Source organism: Triturus cristatus, chromosome 1_2 (genome assembly GCF_964204655.1).
Source record: "Triturus cristatus chromosome 1_2, aTriCri1.1, whole genome shotgun sequence".
Lineage (NCBI taxonomy): Eukaryota > Metazoa > Chordata > Amphibia > Caudata > Salamandridae > Triturus > Triturus cristatus.
Window position 1 is genome coordinate 544321852 of NC_140580.1, and position 18162 is coordinate 544340013.

Sequence of the window (18162 nt, forward strand, 5' to 3'; positions counted from 1 at the left end):
AAAACAAGCATTTACAATGCAATGGTCTCGGCATTGGTAAAGTTAGAGCTATTGGCATTGCTCATGACATTATTTTTGTTTATGTTTTTGTTTTTAAAACATGTAAAGAAACGGCATTGCCATGAGCAATGCCAATAGCTCTAACTTTACCAATGCCGAGACCATTGCCTTGTAAATGCTTGTTAACTCAGTGCAGCTGGAGCGGATCACTTCGTCCCGTTTCGCTTTGCATTCTGGCACCTGTAGTTTGGATCTCACCCCTTCGTAAGGAGACAATACCAGCAGCAAAATGCATGGTACTTGATAGGAACTCAATGTCCGACGAGTGGCTCCCTGGGTGTAGGGCATTTCAATAATTAAGCTGTCACGATGGTGCGCTGACCTCTGGGCCTCCTGTAAACCACTGGAATAGGAAAAGTGTAGATACAACTATCAACTGTGTTTCTAATGCGCTCTGCTGCCACAGCACCCACCTGCGCCCCTCACTCCCCACCCGAGGGGTTGTGGAAAGCCTCATGGAGAAGGGCAGTCTGGAAGACAACTCACCGTGGAGAGGGGGCTCTGCTCGGAGGTCCTGCCTCAGTGACGGACGGTCCCAGCACTCCTCGGTCGTGCGGCCTCCTCGACAGGATGAGTTCTCTTAGAGGACGGTCCGGGCCTGCCAGACCTTCTCACGCGGGCTGAGCTATCTCCCTCTCAAGGTGAAATTCATGTCGGAAGACCCTCGTGAGTGCAGCGTCTGGTCACAGTGCTCCCACCCTTCGGCCTCTTCAGTATTTACACACTGCACCCTCTCCTACCTCCATAGGAAGGTGGGGTTACCTGAAAGTCATTGTGTCCAATCTCCGAAGGGGTCTTTCCTGTCAGTCCCCCCGCGGTGCCTTGATAAGTGTCCGACCCCCGTGGGTTAATCTCCCCCTGTCCTAAGGCCATTCCATGGCATTGTCCACTTTCAGGTGATCACAACGTAAGCGGCTCTCACTCTACAAAGACTGACTCCAAGGGAGCCCAAACAGAAGTCGGGGGTGGGTGGCTTGCGACCCTTGCTCCTCCCGGCTCTGCCTGTAAAGTCGCTCTGAGAGAGCAGGGGTGGGGGAGGGGGGAGGAGGGGGCTGCAGGGCTGTGTCATCCATCATCCTCTTGTCAGAGGGAATCTGTCCCGAAGACAGGCTGAATGCAATCTCCCTCTAGAGCCTGCGCCAAAGAAACAGACGAAAATGAAAACCTCCCTTCAAACGATTCAACCCCCCCACCCCCCGCTGTCCACGGATTCTAAGGGGGAGGGGGCACCCCAACCATAACCTATTGCAGCACCCCCACCAGCTCTGCTCGGCCCTCGACACTCACACGTGTCGTTTGGTGTGTTTATTTTAAACCCCCCCCCCCCCCACACACACACACTCTGCTCCTCCCGGCTCTGCCTGTAAAGTCGCTCTGAGAGAGCAGGGGTGGGGGAGGGGGGAGGAGGGGGCTGCAGGGCTGTGTCATCCATCATCCTCTTGTCAGAGGGAATCTGTCCCGAAGACAGGCTGAATGCAAATGAAAACCTCCCTTCAAACGATTCAACCCCCCCACCCCCCGCTGTCCACGGATTCTAAGGGGGAGGGGGCACCCCAACCATAACCTATTGCAGCACCCCCACCAGCTCTGCTCGGCCCTCGACACTCACACGTGTTGTAACCTGCAAACTGCACAAGGCACGGATCTCTGTCCCCGCTGCTCACAGTTATCTAATCGGAGCCCCCCCCCCCCCCCCCTACATCATTACATGTCTTCACAAAAAGGCAGAGGAGGAAAATGCAATCTAAGGATTCGAAGGATGTCAAAACGTAATTAAAAAAACGGTCTCGTGTCCGGAGACCTTTCCATTCACATACGGGGAGGGGAGCCTGGCTTATTTATAAACCGGGGAGGGGGGGGGGGGGCAGAGTGTGCATGTACTGAGCGCCCAAGTGGCACATATGCAGCAGTGCCCTCTCATCTACATGGCACAGTGTGTGTCAATGCACGGAGAGAGGCATTGGATGCAGCCAGACACCAGCCCCCTGAATGCGCGGCCAGCATCGTCTGTTTATTTTCAGCCACTTTCAGTTTCACTTAAACTTTCAGTATCCGTGACTATAACGAAAGTCGCAGGCTCCATACCCACAAGATGACTTCGCTTGATAAAGCAACGATCTAGGTGTAACTGAGGTCACGAATTGCATTCCCGAACGCATTGTTCAGTGGGATAACGTGACGTCCAAGGTGCCCTTTTCTATGCTTCGCTTGCGGTGCACGGGCTGCAGCCCCAGGGAGTAGCATAATTGTGTGGGTTCAAACACGTGTTGTCGATAACTCTGTGTAACCTGAATGCCACAGCTTCGAATCCAGACAGTGGCGGCCGATGACCTTAGAAAGTGGTGTGGCACAGCACAGCTGCTACATGGAATTCATAATACAAAGGTGACCGGGCGACTATTTAAAGAGCATTTACAGTCCGTTAAAAGAAGGGAGTACTGCAATAAATAAACGTACTCTTACCTTTACTGCAGGACACGCGACTCATCGCTCTGCCTGGCTGTTAAAAGATGAAAGCTGGTTCCAGAGCAAATAAACTTGAACCTTCCCAGCCAATCTCAGCACAGCACAAAAAGCGCTCCATTTGCTCCACAACGGAATGCTATGCTTACGAGAATAGTCTACAATTAAAGAAACATACATCTGAACACGTGCAACGAGCAGAACAACAAGTAAACAGGGCACCGGAAGACACCACCGCCTTTCTCCGAGGCAGAGAAGAACTGCCTCGGAGAAACGCATCGTCGTTTTCGGATTCGGGGGCGTGTTTTGCTGTTGTCTCCTCCCTGAGACTTCTCGCAAAAAACACGCCCCCCGATCCGAAAAGGACGGGGCAGGATTAGAGTGACGGGACCTCTTCTCCAATGGCTGGCCAGCATTTACTAGGCCAGCCAATGGAGAACAGGGAAGAAGAGGGGCGGGTTCAAGCCCCTCTTCACCCAAGTCATTATGTCTCGCGAGCGAGACTGCGCAAGCGCAGCCATCGCTAGCCGAGACCTAATAAGTGTTTTCCTAACAGCGAGACAAAACCATGTATAAAAGTGGGCAAAACCTCATAATGCAGAGTCTTTCCTCTATGTCTATTGGGGAAGATAGGGGCTTCAAGAAAGTGACCCAAGGGGCACAAAGATGTAGCATCTAAAGGGTTAGGAGCAAGAAGCACAGAAAGGTGGATGCCGAAGTTGCCATGGGCTGCACAGAATCTACACAGAGAGAAAGTCAGGATTTAGCATGCTGGAGGAGGCATCTAAGGAAGAGACTTCTCATGTAACTCAGCACTTGCAGTAAAAAGAGGTGCTTGCATGTAAGTGCACATAAATAAAGAGGATATTTCAGAAACTGTGGTGATTAGGTCTGTGCTGCCTCCAGGGGCGGGAAACCAGTAAGTTTGGGACAGCATAAGTGGTCTTCAGAGATGGCTATGGAAGCATAATGTTCCCATAAGTGGAGTCAGATGCCCTACTAGTAAATAAATGCTGCATTTAAGCATCTTTGATGGTATGACTGGAGACTTTGATGGATAGGAAAAATACATAAAATATGGAAGTAAGGAAGGGTATACTGGTGACGTCAGTAGTGATGCAGTTCAGGTCAGTGTTAAACATTATGAATATTTGTAAGTCGAACTGTGAGAGGTTTTTGCCTATGCCTGTGTGTGATAATGAAGTACAATAGTCAAGATTTCCTTTCACTTTGTATGTCATGGTTTATGACAGCACCTTGTGCATGGAACTGTTTATATCTCTCTTAACAGGAACGACTGTCAACATACCATTTATTGTATATGATTGACTAATGATAAATAAAGTTATTTAAAAAAGTACAATAGTCAAGAAATGCTTCTCAGTTATCACAGTAGACTAGTGCTGCGGTGCACTTGAGCGTTGGCTGCTTCTGAAATTGCAGTTCGGAACAAACGCAGATATGGACTGAGCTACAATAATCATCAACAATACCTCAGGTTTCTAGTTCGATTCTTGGAGATCGATGAGGACTTCCCTGAGGAACCTGTGAAAATATTAAAACAGTTTGGTTTTCGCTTGGTCACCAAGGAAGTGGTAGCCCCGCTCTAATGTATCCACCCCCCCTACACCATTCCCTCCCTACTGCCCTCCCCCACTCTCCCACCCTCAGCAATGAGTCCATGGATGCAGTGGCGTAACGAAACTTGAGGGCGCCCCCTGCAAAGTACATAGAGGGCTCGCCCCAAGCTAATGAACCAGTAAGGAGCTCTCAGCCCCCGGGTATGGTTACACCACTGCATGGATGCTTGCTTTACAGCCTCCTCTGATGTCTGTCGACTCGGAGCCTAACCCTGGGGCACGTCCTGCTTCTCAGCATCCTCCCATGGACCCTTCTCTCTCTCCCCCCCATAGTCCCGTCTTCTTCTCCAGACCTTTCCCCTTACCCCACTGTTCGCCTAAAATCCCCCTTGGAAGCGCACCATCCCCTCACTACTTCTTTTCATTTCTCATTTAACGTACCATGGAAACCAAGTGTACATCCGTGCTGTGCCATGTGTGTATCATCTGAACTCAAGGGATCAGACCATTGTGTGAGGCTATTTGTATTTTTGCTTTCCATTTCAAATTCAATCAATAATCAAATGCAAAAAAAAGTTGAGTTTTCTTATAGAGGTTCTGAAATTGGCAAAGGTTGTGCTGTGGAGTACGCTCTGAAATGTGTTTCCATTTTCATATAAAGCGCTGTGTAGTATCTGGATACATACCACAGACTGTAAAACTAGAACAGTCACTTCCTATACTCTATCGTTATTACAAGGTATTAATTTTAGGATATTGGAAACAACTTCACAGTAATATATTATTTTCATCACAACGACACATAAATCCAGTATACAAAACGCTCTAAAACAATTCAGATTCTTACATATTACATGACATTCGGTATCCAAAACAGGCCAATGTCACCCTTTTCCCTTTGTACTGTTTTACCCACTGAGGTCCACTTATACGTTTCTCTAGTTTCTCCGATGGGACGAAATACATTGCAGGCGTCCACTTTCTGAGAGTACAAGTGGCAAAACTGCCCGATTTGCTCAATCATTTGCCAAGCTCTGGTACTTTCCAGCCCCGATATGTATCCCTGACAAATGACATGTAGCTGAGCTTGCCAACCCTTAAATGTATCTGTCTATTTCCTGAGAGCTAGTAACGCATTGTAGATTGATAACAAGCAATTCGCGAACAAAGCCTTACAATCAATGATGCTTCACTAACTGCATATCATCACCTTCAATTTACATTTAAAATAAAACTAGTCTTTAAAAATATTGACAAACTGCAAGGCCCTCAAAAGATGTTTACCTAACTCTCCATAATTAGAAACTTTGCAAATATTGTACTCCTTGGCACTCTTGCTCAGCTCATGTATCTAAGACAAAATATATCTATTTTTTTTTCTACAAAATATGAAATGGAAAACTAAGATGTAATCTGTGTGTGTTAAAAGATATGAAAAAGATATGGAACAAAAACATTGCACATTCCCTGTCACCACAAGCACGGGGAGTAAGTAATGTCACAAGGTGTCCACATACTTTTTCATTTCTACTAATGCATGATTTGTGAACCTGAGGCGTTTCTTTCAAATTTACAATTAATATCTAATAGATTTCTGTACCAGATTCCTCTCTCTGTCTGATTCCTGTCAGTTTACAGTGGGGTACCCCAGTCCCAAGCACTTTTGGTTCTCATTTCACAAGGAAAGACTTTTTACAACAATCCTGGCAGGAATATGGGCTAGGAATATGGGCTAGTTTATCCTTTTGGTCCTGCTGCCTGAGAGAGAAATGTGCTATGATGAAGTATGATGAAGTATCTGGCAGACATTTTCACAGATTGTGAAGGGAAGTGGCATCCCCATCAAGTGCCTCCAGATGATCCACTGCTACTATGGTGGCCTTACTGTAGCCGGAAAATGTTATTTAGCCATTTGTTTTCATCAAAGCATAGTTCAATTGATTACAATATACACTGGGAGAATAAAATGTCTCCAACACCCATCCAGCATGCAATTTTTATGTTTCTACTTGTTACTATTGCTCCTGTGTCTCAGTGATTTTGGCATATTTACGATAAAATGTGAGAGCGGAGAGCTGTGCCTAATTTGGCAGCGCCACGCTTCAACATTTTCAAAATGCAGGAATGCACCGTATTCACAAGAATATAGCGCACCCCAGTGTTTTCGCTACAGATGGCGCTACATTTAGCTCCCTAGTGCAAACTCAGGCACCCTTGCACCATAGTGCAAGGGTGTCTGCGTTGCAGGGAATGTTTGTTTATGTGCAGGAAGGTGGCCCTTCCTGCACATAAACAATCACTAACGGCGATTTGTTACCTCTATGAGTGCTGCAGAATGCAGCACACATAGAAGTAGCAAGTCGTCAGTATTTAATAACAATCATTAATGACACTTTGCTCTTTCTACGTATTCTACAAAATGCAGCACACGTAGGAAAAGCAAAAACTAAAAGTATTTCTCCTCTTTTTGCCATTCTAATGCCTGCTCTTGCATGGCTTTAGTTTTTGGCACTGCCTCAGACTTACACCTCCTTGTAAATCTGGGTCAGTATCAAAAGAAATGGGTGTTGCGGCAGAACGCCCACAGCAACACCCATTGCATACCCCTTTCACGCTAAGTGATGCGTGTAAAGGGGCTCTATTTACAAGGCGGTGTTAAGCCACAAAAAGTGGCTTAACGCCGTTTTTTATAGATGGAGAAGGGCATATCGCCACCAGAACGTTCCTAAAAGTGACGTTCTGGTGGTGAAATCCCCTTGTAAATTTGCCCTATAGTCTTTATAAATAACTTTGGTGCTTTGTATCCACCACCCGAACTGGAAATTTATTCTGTGTATTTAATTCACCTGATCATGAAAAAAATATGTTCTAATATTAAACTGATATTCCTGGCTCCAGTTTCTCGACTTCTATGAGTTTCTTCCAGGAAAATGGTTGCATGTTGCAGTGTTTATTCTTTTTTTTTTTTTACTTTTTATTAACATACATCACCTTATTGATTTCAATACAGAGTAAGTAATACATTTGGCATCATGGAGACAATAGGTAAAATCAGTCATTGCAATATATCACCCGGAAGATCTAGGGGGAAGGGCGGGGAGGGGGGGTCATCATAGCTGACTGTGTAGGGCGGTTGACATATATCCCCACGATAGGAATTCCACAAACCCCATATACGGGTCCACTTTTTAGGGCAACCCCGAGCCACATATACTGTCTTCTCTCTATACATGGACGAATCCAGGTCTTTCTTCCAGTTTTCCACTGTAGGAGGATGTGACGCACCCCATAACTTTGCGATGTTTCTCTTAGCGAGCATAAGCCCCAAAGTGACCCACTGTGTCAGGTTAACATTCAAGTCTGTCGGTTCCCAAATTTTCAAGTGACATCTACGTGCTTCAGGGCCGAGTTCGGTGGATAGCACTGTGTTGATGGTGTCATGTATCTTACGCCAGTAGTGTTGAATAATGTTGCATTCCCAAATTATGTGCATAAAAGTACCCACTTGGCCACAACCCCTTCTACAATCCTCCCCTGTCCACTTTTCCCATCCTCACCAGCTGGGGTCCCGTCACGTATACCCTATGGAGGATTTTAAGTTGTACCAAGCGGAGTCGCGCTGGTATAGCCACGACTCTAGGCGAGGAAACGGCATCTTGTCATTCTTTGCCATCCATCTCAATACCATCCCCAGACCACTTTTCCCAAAGTGGACGAAGATGGTCTGGCATATTCTTTATCAATTTTTTATATATCAGAGAGCTAGTTTTATCAGGGAGGTGTCCATCCAGTACCCTATCCTCCAACGGGGAAGACTCGGGAAGGGTGATACCTCGCGGCAAAAGGGAGCGCAAAGTGTGTTGGATCTGCGTGTAACTAAAGTATTCTGTGTCAGCTAGGTCGAATTGTTGTTGCAAGGCGGTGAATGGTTTAACATCCGACTTTTCCCATAGATCACCTATGCGTGAGATTCCAATAAGATTCCACTTGTCAAACCCCTTGGATTTCCACAGGCTACCCAGCTGCTCTGTATCCCATAACAGAGTCGCAAGTGTAAGTCTGCGTTCCCAGCCAAGGCATTTAGTGGCAGTATGCCAAACGAGTACCGAATGTTTGGTGGGGCCCGTTAGTTTGAAGTGTTGAGGTTTGGAGTAGAGGGCTCTATTGTAGTTCCCTCCGGAGAGAAGCCATCTGTCCATGGTATAGCCTGGATCTCCCGGTCGGGCGTAGGTGCCATGGTGGATGGCAGCTAGATGGGCTGCCCAGTAGTACTTTTTAATATCAGGGAGGCTAATGCCTCCATCGTACCAGTTCAGTGTGAGCTTATTGAAAGCAATACAAGGCTTTCCTTCCCACAGCAGGTCCTGCTGAAGGCTCTCTACCTCCCTGAAGTATGACGACGGAACAGGATCTAGGGAATTCTGCAGGGCGTACAAAAACCGAGGCAAGGACATCATTTTAAAAAGAGCTGCTTTACCCAGTAGGGAAAGGGGAAGAAACTTCCAATTATTTATATCTTTCCTCAGCCTGGCCAGAGGCGGGACTAGGTTCCGTGTGTACCTGAGTGATGGATCTAAGGAGAGAAAAATCCAGAGATACTTAAAGCCCTCAGTCCGTATTGGTATAGGGCATCCCTTCGGTGGGCTAGGCGGCTCTGCCGCTAGAACAAACAGCAGGGACTTACTCCAATTAATAGAAAAAATCTACCGAAGATGGCCAGTGTTAGACGTGGCACCATTGGCGTGGGTCACCCTTCCATTTTTGTCTGTGCCTCAATGTATTTTTGTGCTGGTGTTAGCTGCTCAGGGCACTGTGCCACTGCCATCCAGTGCCACAGTGCAAGTGCTCCCTATGGGAAAATATATTATGTGAATGGACTTCCATGTTTGGCTTATTTGGTTTACTATCAGTCCCTAGTAGAGTGCACCAGGGGTGCCAAGGGCTTGTATATCCAAATGCTGCTAGTGGGCTTGCAGCACTGGTTGTGCCATCCACAGAAGCAGCCTGGTAAAATGTGTCTAAGGTCTGCCATTGCAGAACCTGCATGCAGTCTGGTACTGTCATGCTGACTGGGCAAGTGTCCCCACTTGTCAGTCCCTAAACCTTCCCTTACCTTCATGTTAGTCACCCCTATGGTAGGCCCTAGGGCAGGGTACATTGTAAGGATAAGGTAGGACATGCCCTGAAGTGTGTGGCATGTCCTAATAGTGAATTACAGCCATTTTCGTTTTTCACTATTGTAAGGCTACCTGCTCTCCATAGGCCAGAATGGGCTACTAGATTATAACACTCTATAATCCTAGCAGGCTCAGGAAGCATGGTAGAAATTCATGTTTAGTATGCCTGAACTCAGAATAATAAAATACATCTTTTAGCGAAGGTTATTTTAATATCCTGGGTTTGCAAATGCTACTTTTAGAAAGTTAGCCTTTGCGTGCCTAACCATTTCAGTCCGACTCTGCTAGGAGGGGATATCTTCTTTGTGTGTAGCTTGAGTGACAGGGCTGGGAAGTTCCAGGAGACAGGCTGGGGCTACCAGGTGGTGAATAGAGAGATTACACCAGGATGGGTGGGAGGAGTGCACCTTGACTCTGAATAGGGCTGTGCTCTGCCACCACAATGCTGGCTCCACCCCCTGGGGAGCGTCTGATGTCTCTGCCCTGCCTGCTGAAAGAAGAAGCCAGAGTCCCAACAACAAAGTGCTCCTCACTGGAAAGAACTGGGCTGGGATTAGGCAAAGGCCCCCCTGGCCTGTAAAGACAAAAGAAACTTGGTATAAATGTAGGAGCCCTGCTCCTAAGAAATCAGATCCTGATTGAACCACGAAGAAACTCTGCCTGACTAGAAGGACCTGGAAGAAGCTGAAGGAGGAGTAACTTTCCCTAACCTGGGGGATTGGCCTGCAGTGGGTGCCTTGCTGAGAAAGGAGAGGAAAGGACTGAAAGAGACTTTGCAACTTTGTTCAACAATCTCCAAGGGCTTGGAAGAGAGCTTGCCCCCTGAACTGAGTCCCAGGACCATTGGACTCATCTGCCTTCCAAAATTGAGTTGCCTGGACAATTCTTGTTTGTTTCCCGCTGGATTGGGCCCCCAGTACAACTCCTACCCCATCCGCCGCGAAGCCGTGTCTTTGCCGCCCGGCACCGTGTGTCTACGCTGATTTAAAAGCATTAGTACGCACCGTATCCCTCCCGGCCGCATCGCACCTAACCTTCCCCGCCGATTCGAGTCGTACAGCCCTGGCTGCCTAATCCTGTACGCCGGACACAAGCTTCGTTGTCCCGCAGGTACGGTCCGTACGCTGCTAAAACATACTGCACTGTGCCGTGCTCAGAGCCGAGAAGCCGCATCGCACCGATCCTCCCCGTACGCTGTACGGTTCGCCGAGAAGTGTCGCCGCCTATCCGCACCGAATGTACGGCTCGAACGCCGAACGCCACGGACTCTGCAAGCCGATCCGGGCCATCTGCAACGTATCCCTGAAGGTCCCGTACCAACGCCGCGTACTGACGCCGCAACCCGTCCAGCATCCGAATACGCTGCCGAGCTACGACCCGGACCCATCGACTTGTCCCGCATTGTCCGTCGCGGAGCCCACGAACTTAAGGTACTTTGTTCTGTTCGCACCGCAGCGTGCACGCCACGGACACCGGAGTCCGCAACGATTGTTAGACTTGTACTTTCTTTGTCTTTAACGCCAACGAGTCGCACATCCAGGTACGAACCGTACAGAGCCTTGAAAGAAGCGTATTTATGTGAAAGAAGCGTAATTTAACTAAAAGAAGCCTATTTTTGTGTTTTAAGCCTTTCCACAAGAACATTGAACTTTGAAATAATACTGTGGTCATTTCTAATCGTTATTCTGGTCTTGTGCTAAGCCTTATATAAAGGAAACTATTTTTATACAACCTTGACTGGTGTCCATTTGCGGTGTGTCATTGTATTACTGTATGTGTTCACAAATGCTTAACCTATGACGCCCTGAGAATAGTCTTGACTGCTTGCGCCACACTACCTAAAGGGTGAGCAGGGGTTATTTGAAAGGGTGATCCCCTTATCCTGACTTAGAAGTAAGAGTCCCTGCTTGTCACAAGTGCATACCTGTGCCAACCAGAGATTCCCAATTCTAACAGCCAGGATATCTAAGACGACAATCAGGGACCGTCTCGGGGAGGACAGATGAAGTAGGATGTCATCCCCATAGAGCGAGATGCGGTCTTCCTACTCCGGGGACTAGCACAGACCCCGCACCACCGGGTCTTTACGTATCCATGCCGCCAATGGCTCCAATGCCAAGGCAAACAGGAAGGGGGACAATGGACATCCCTGTCGTGTCCCCCGGCTAAGCTCAAAAGTGGCCGACTTCTTATTGTTAACCACCACTTGTGCCAGAGGTCTAGCATATAGGAGCTGTACCCATTGAATATATTTCGGGCCAAACCCCATTTTTTCCAAAACTGCCCAGAGATATGGCCACTCAATGGTGTCAAAGGCCATGGTAGCGTTAAGGGAGACTATTATAGCTGGTTCTTGGATGGAGGCTGCTCTGTCCAGTACCCCATGTACTCTACGCAAATTAAGAGCTGTGTTGCGATGAGGAATAAAACCGGATTGGTCTGGGTGGACTAGAGTCCCAATGTCAGTGACCAGGCAGTTGGCCAGGAGCTTAGCCAGAATCTTGGGCTCAGCGTTCAAGAGAGAATTCGGTCTATACGACGCACATTCAGTTTTAGGCTTCCCTTCCTTGTGGATGGCGATTATGGTGGCCTTCCTCTGATCAGCAGGGAGTATCCCTTTGTTTCTGGATTCTTCAAACATGGACCGGAGATATGGGGCCTGTTTGTCCGGCCGAAGTTTGTATAGTTCGATCGGGAGACCGTTGGGACCGGAGGCCTTCCCTGAATTTAAGGATCTTATTGCTTTTGCTATTTCGTTGTTGGATATGTCACTCTCCAGAACGTTACAGTCCTCTACTGGGAGCTTGGGCAACGCTATGTCAGCTAACAGTTCACAGGAGTCCTCTACAGAATAGGGAGCGATGGCAGAATAGACAATGCTGAAGTGGTCCGCAAACATGTCCGCAATGCCTTGCAGATCCGTGAGAGGTTTGCCCCCCTCACCATGGAGTTCTGGTACCAGCCTGCTCGCCCATTCTTTTTTGTCCAGCCACGCCAGTAATTTCCCCGCCTTATCCCCCAGATCATATAATCTTCCTTGCGTGGCTCTCCCCAAGGTTTTGACCTGTTCAGTCACTAATGCCCTATATTCCTGTTTTCGGAGTTTAAGATAGTGGAGCTTGTCTGGCGTGACCTCCGATTCCAGGTCAGTCTCTAGTCAACTAATCTCAGCCTCAATGTCAGCTATATCTTTCTGGGCATCTTTCTTTGTTCCGGAGATCAAAGATAAGGCTTGACCCTGGATCACCGTCTTAAAGGCCTCCCATAGCGTCTGAGAGGAGGTCACTGAAGTGTTTATTCTTTTAAATGGCTTTTATATGTTATGCTCTTTTCTTCTTCCAATGTAGACCATTTTTTTTCAATACCTCTCTTCAGTCTTATGGGTACCTCACTATGTAAATGGCCGAGAAGCAGTCCATGTTCTACTGCCTGTGAAGGGTCCCCTCTCGCCGGGACTCTTCAAAGGCAGTAGAACATGGACTGCTCTACGGCCGTGTACATTGTGGGGTACCTATTAGGCCAAAGAGAGGTATTGAAAATCGTCCATCAGATAAAACGTTGGGCCCTGTTTTCAACCCCCTTTGGGCCTTGGCTCACATAGACTGGCGACTGTTCTGTCATGGCCAGTATACACCTATACACATTTTTTTAATGTCACTTTCAATCAGTCAATCAATCAGGGGCTTTTAAAGTGCGCTACTCACCCGTGAGGGTCTCAAGGCGCTGGGGAGAGGTGCAGCTCCGGGTCAGCGGAAAAGCCTGGTCGTGAGGCTCTTCCTGAAGGTGTGCAGGGTAGGGGAGCGTCTGATGTTGACTGGGAGGTCGTTCCAGGCCTTGGCTGTGACCTAAGAGAAGGCTCTTCCACCTGCTCTGGCTCTGCTGATGCGCGGGGTCTCTGCTAGGGTGAGGTCGGCAGAGCGGAGGTTTCTTTTGGGTACTTGGAAAGAGACTCTTTCGTTTAGGTATTTGGGTCCGATGTTGTGGAGGGATATGTAGGCGTGGGTGAGTAGCTTGAAGGTTACTGTCTTCTCGACGGGAAACCAGTGGAGGTCTCGCAGGTGCTGGGTCATGTGCTCATGTCGTGGGGTGCCTGCTGAGGACGAGTCTGGCTGCGGTGTTCTGGATGGTCTGGAGCTTGTGTAGCAGGGATTTGTTGATTCCAGCGTAGAGGGCATTACCGTAGTCCAGTGTGCTGGTTATGAGTGTGTGGATGACAGTCTTTCTGGCTTTGAGGGGGATCCACTTGAAAGTCTTGCGGAGGATGCGGAGGGAGTTGAAGCAGGTGGAGGCGACGGCGTTGATCTGGTGAGTCATGGTGAGGGAGGAGTCTAGAATGATGCTGAGGTTCTGGGCATGGTCCATCGGGGTGGGTGGGTTTCCGAGGGCGAGGGCCACCAGGTGTTGTCCCATGCGGTGGGGGATGGTCCGAGGACGAGGACCTCTGTCTTCTCCGAGTTGAGCTTTAGGTAGTTGTTGCTCATCCAGGTTGCAACGTCTTTCATTCCTTCCTGAAGCTGAGTCTGGTGTCTTCGGGGTTCTTCGTGAGGGAGAGGATGAGCTGCATGTCGTCAGCATAGGATATTATGCTGAGCCCATGCTGTCTGACTATGCCGGCGAGGGGGGACATGTAGATGTTGAAGAGTGTGAGGCTGAATGATGATCCTTGGGGTACTCCGCAGTTGATCTCTGTGGGTTCGGAGAGGAAGGGTGGGAGTCTAATCCTTTGGATTCTGCCGGCGAGAAAGGAGCGGATCCAGTCGAGGGCGGTCCGCCATATGCCAGCGTTGTGGAGTCTGGCTGCAAGGGTGCGGTGGGAGACGGTGTCGAAGGCTTCGGAGAGGTCTAGCAGGATTTGATTGCAGAGTGACTAACCCTTTTGGTCATGAAGAATGCCTCTGAACCCCATCTGGGGTTGCGGATAGGCAGAAACATGCTGACCAAACTTAGGGGCATATTTGTTGATAACCCCTTGTCCTCTTTCCTTTTAATCCTGTCCTGGTAAACCCCATAGTAAAGACATTTGGTCCCCTAGATCAAACTTTAATCTAAAGGATTTTTTTTGCACTCTGCCCCACCCTTACCCCATCTTTAGTCCCTTCCCCACAAAAACATCTCAGCTCCTCTTTTAACACAGAAGAGTTGTAGCCCACAGGGAACCCTATGATGAAGCATGTCACCTTTGGGTGAGCAATGGAATAATAAAGTCTGCTTATTCTGACCAATGTACAGCTGCATGAACTCTTTTATTCAAGCCTTTAAACCCTAAGCAGCAGTCCCAAGGTGGTTCAATGCAGCTTGCTTTATCGCCAATAGATGTCTGAGGAGCTCCCTATCTAAAAAGCCCAGAGAAAACACAGCAGTAGCTGCCCATCTTGCAGAATATAAATGTGCACTTAGAGAAAGATGTAATAAAATAAGAAATAACAACTCTCATGCCCTTATTTTGTAAGCAAGTCAAAAAGTTGCAAGGCTGTCTGGCACTTTCTTAATTCCAATAGATCCAGTCAAAATGTAGTGCCTAGTATCAGCTTCCATATTCCGGAGAAGCAATAAGTTTTGCATTTGTCAAATTACCCACTAAAGACCAATGCAGTGCTAAACTATTTGATAGCCCCCCTAATTCTTTTGAGTTTAAAGTAGAACTTCATTAAGTGATTACTGCTTTGCATGGATGCCCATTCAATGAGACCCCCGGACCAAATGGGGTGCTGATTTTACTTTTTAAATGTAATACCAGGCTATGGGCCCTATCATCGTTGTTAACCTTAGCGCTGGCAATATGGCCAGCTCTCGATCAAATTCCATCATCGTTCCTATCTTTAAAAAGGAGAATCACACTTAACCTCGATGCTATTGGCCCATATGAATCTACAGTCAAGGTTTTAGGCAGGGCTATCTTTAATAGAATCAGGGTCTTGGCTAATGAGCGCAACATCCTTAACCCTTGTCTATATATGGGTTTAGATAGGGTCTCAGTACAATCGAGCAGTGCCTAAAACTCCATCTTATCATTGGTAAATATACCATAGCTAGGCACTGTCCTTTTTATCTTGCATTTATGAACCTCTCATGTGCGTTTGACCACATCAATGGGTCCAAATTATGAACGCTGCTTTTGGACATGGGGATTGGATACTGCACTGGTTCATTTTCTATCAGTTCTGCATAGCATTCTATCAGCTAGGGTCAGGTTTGGCCCCATTGTTGAATGCTCAAACCTGTTTAGTTTGGCATGTGTGGTACGACAAGGCTGCATACCGGTTCCACTCTTTTTTATGCTATATATTAATAAATGGTATTAATTTTTGTGTGAGCAGGGACAGGATTTACCCATGATTGATTAGATTGCTGTCCACCTTCCACTTTACCCGGATGACACTATGTTGCTAGCATGCATGCCTAACAGTCTAAAGTGTCTGGTGTAGGCTTTTGACGCCTACCTTACATGGCTGGCCTTAATCTGGATATTAACTACTCTAAGTCACAGATCATGGTCTGTCGTCCAAAGAATCAGAACGTGCATAAGTTCTGCTCAAAATAACAAGCTCCAGAGGGTGGATAGCTTTCCATATTTAGGCATAATTTTCAATGCGTGGGGGAATCTCCTTAATCGAGGCGGAATATCTGCAATGAGAATTCTCATTGCAGAGATTACGACTCGAATGCGGAGTTTCCACCATGACTGCGGGGCCTCCGCCACAAGTGCGGAGGCCCTTTCTGAATCAGGCCCTTAGTGTCTTTTGATCGCCACTGATGGGGCTGAGATTTGGGGATATGTAAACGTTTCATCTCTGCAATATGAGGAAAACAGATTTTGTCAGGGTTTACTCTCCATATCCTCTAGTAGCTCTCTTAACATATGTCATGAAGAGCTGGAACATAGTGGCCCTACTTAAAATGGTGACCCTACCGAGATTAATATATTTCTATGGAACCCTACCAATTTGGATACCGCCACGCTACTTCACCCAACTCAGATCAATGATTACGGGGTTTTTATGGGAAACAGGCAGGCAGAGAGTGGCACTTAACTTTCTAATGAGGCAGAGAACGGAAGGAGGCTGGGCGATGCCTGACTTCGAGGCTTACTACCTGTCGGCACAGTTACAATGGCTCACAAAATGGGTGGTGGGTCGCTTAAGGGGAACGGAGGTAATGGGCGAAGAATTGATGACCCTGAGGATACTATCCCAACTCACTCTAAGACTCCCGATCCGGAATCCAGTCCTTCCCATGGAGTTGACTACAGCTAGGCGCTGCTGGAACAGGTATCTGCTGTGAGCCAAAGTTAGGAGCCCTTATGCCCCAGAAAACCTGTTACTTATGTGCGAGGCCTTACCGCATGCGGGTAGCTGGCAGAGGTTGATGGATTGGGCAGTTCAAGGGTTGGCTACAATGGGAGACTTATATGAGGAACGTGCCATGATCCTATTCAACGACCTGCACGACCGTTATGTCTTACCCAGGGGGGACTTCTTATTGCACTATGCCCTCACTGCAGCCATACAGAAGCACTGGGAAGGGGACTCACTGAACCACCAACGTCATTGGGGTGCCAATATGTGGTGATGGCGGCAGGTACTTTTAAGGTGGTCACCTGTTTGTACAGGTGCATTACGCGGGAAGCCTTAATCCCCCTATCGGAGTTGCGCCTAAAGTGGGAGGTAGACCTGGGAGAAGATATCCCAGAGAAAACCTGGGGAGAGCTGGTGGAGAGGGCTTGGAAAAGCACCAGGATGCAAGATTCCAACTGGTACACTTTTACATACTACATAGGGCATACCTCACTCTGGAGAAAATGAATAAGTACTTTGCGGCCCACTCTGAGGCTTGCCCCCGGTGTAGCAAAGGAAACGCGGACTTCAAACACATATTCTGGGACTGGCCAATTTTGGGTAATTTTTGGGAGGAGATGATTACAGTACTGGCCGACATTACTGACAGGGAAATTGAGGCATCCTTCAAATACTGCTTATTGCACTGGTTCCCACACATCCAAAAATAAAGTCACAAGCAAATTTTTAGACATGGGCTTACTCCTAGCCAAAAGGGACATTACCATGTACTGGAAAGCAAAACAGGGTCCAAGCACAGCCAGATGGAAAAGGGAACTCATTAAGTGGGGAGAGTGTGAGGGAATAATCAGGCTGCAAAGAGAGGAGTGAGAAGGCTTTAGATACAGCAAGAGCATGGGAAGCTTTAGTTGTGGCACTTAAGACCCCAGATGCTGACTGGGAGGAGGAACCACTAGAAGAGCCCCCAGAAGGAATAAGTTAGAATACAGACACCTGAGTTAAACAGCAGGGCCCTAGGGAGGGGGACACTAGGAATAGCCCGACGCCAGAGCTCACTGTTCGAGAGAGCCTGTAGAGCTACCTCTGACCTAATGCGCAACCTAAGCTGGAGTAGTAGGGTATTGCCAGCCAGGGATCTGCATGCAAGTAACACGCCTGGGGAGAGGGGAGGGGGGGACTGTTGTGGGTAGGGTGGTTAAAATCCAGAACAAGGACACATGCAGTAGATCCAGAAATGAACACTAATGGGCGTATGCCAAAGGGGTTGCTCAGGGAGGAGTGTGAAATTAGGAGAATTGTAGTGATCACTATTCCTTTTTACCTACTACTATATCAGCTGTATAATTAATTGGTAAATTACGATCCTGAACAATGAAGTATAAGATGTACCGATGTCAACTGGAATTTTATGTCAAACCCAATAAAGTTTATTTAAAAAACAAATGAAGAGCTGGGACATCACCGTATCGAGGTTATTATCAAACTGACACTTTTAATGCTGCGGATATACATTAGGACAAACCATTGTGCCATGCGGTCATTAAGGATTGCCTGCGGTGTGATAAGGGGCGTGACATCCTATGGTGG

At 47.7% G+C, this 18162-nt stretch overlaps 1 protein-coding gene across 3 annotated transcripts in view; it reads right to left on the bottom strand.

Moving 5' to 3' along the window:
* LOC146867599 (M-phase inducer phosphatase 1-B-like) overlaps positions 1–18162 on the bottom strand; it is a 198081-nt gene that overhangs the window by 128252 nt on the left and 51667 nt on the right. For 2 of the 3 annotated variants that reach the window (XM_085606393.1, XM_085606390.1), the window contains exon 4: positions 4017–4068. The exons of the other annotated variant lie outside the window; for it this stretch is intronic. In XM_085606393.1, coding sequence (XP_085462519.1) covers positions 4017–4068 — 52 coding nt within the window. The remainder of the gene's footprint in view (positions 1–4016; positions 4069–18162) is intronic. 3 annotated transcript variants of the gene reach the window in all.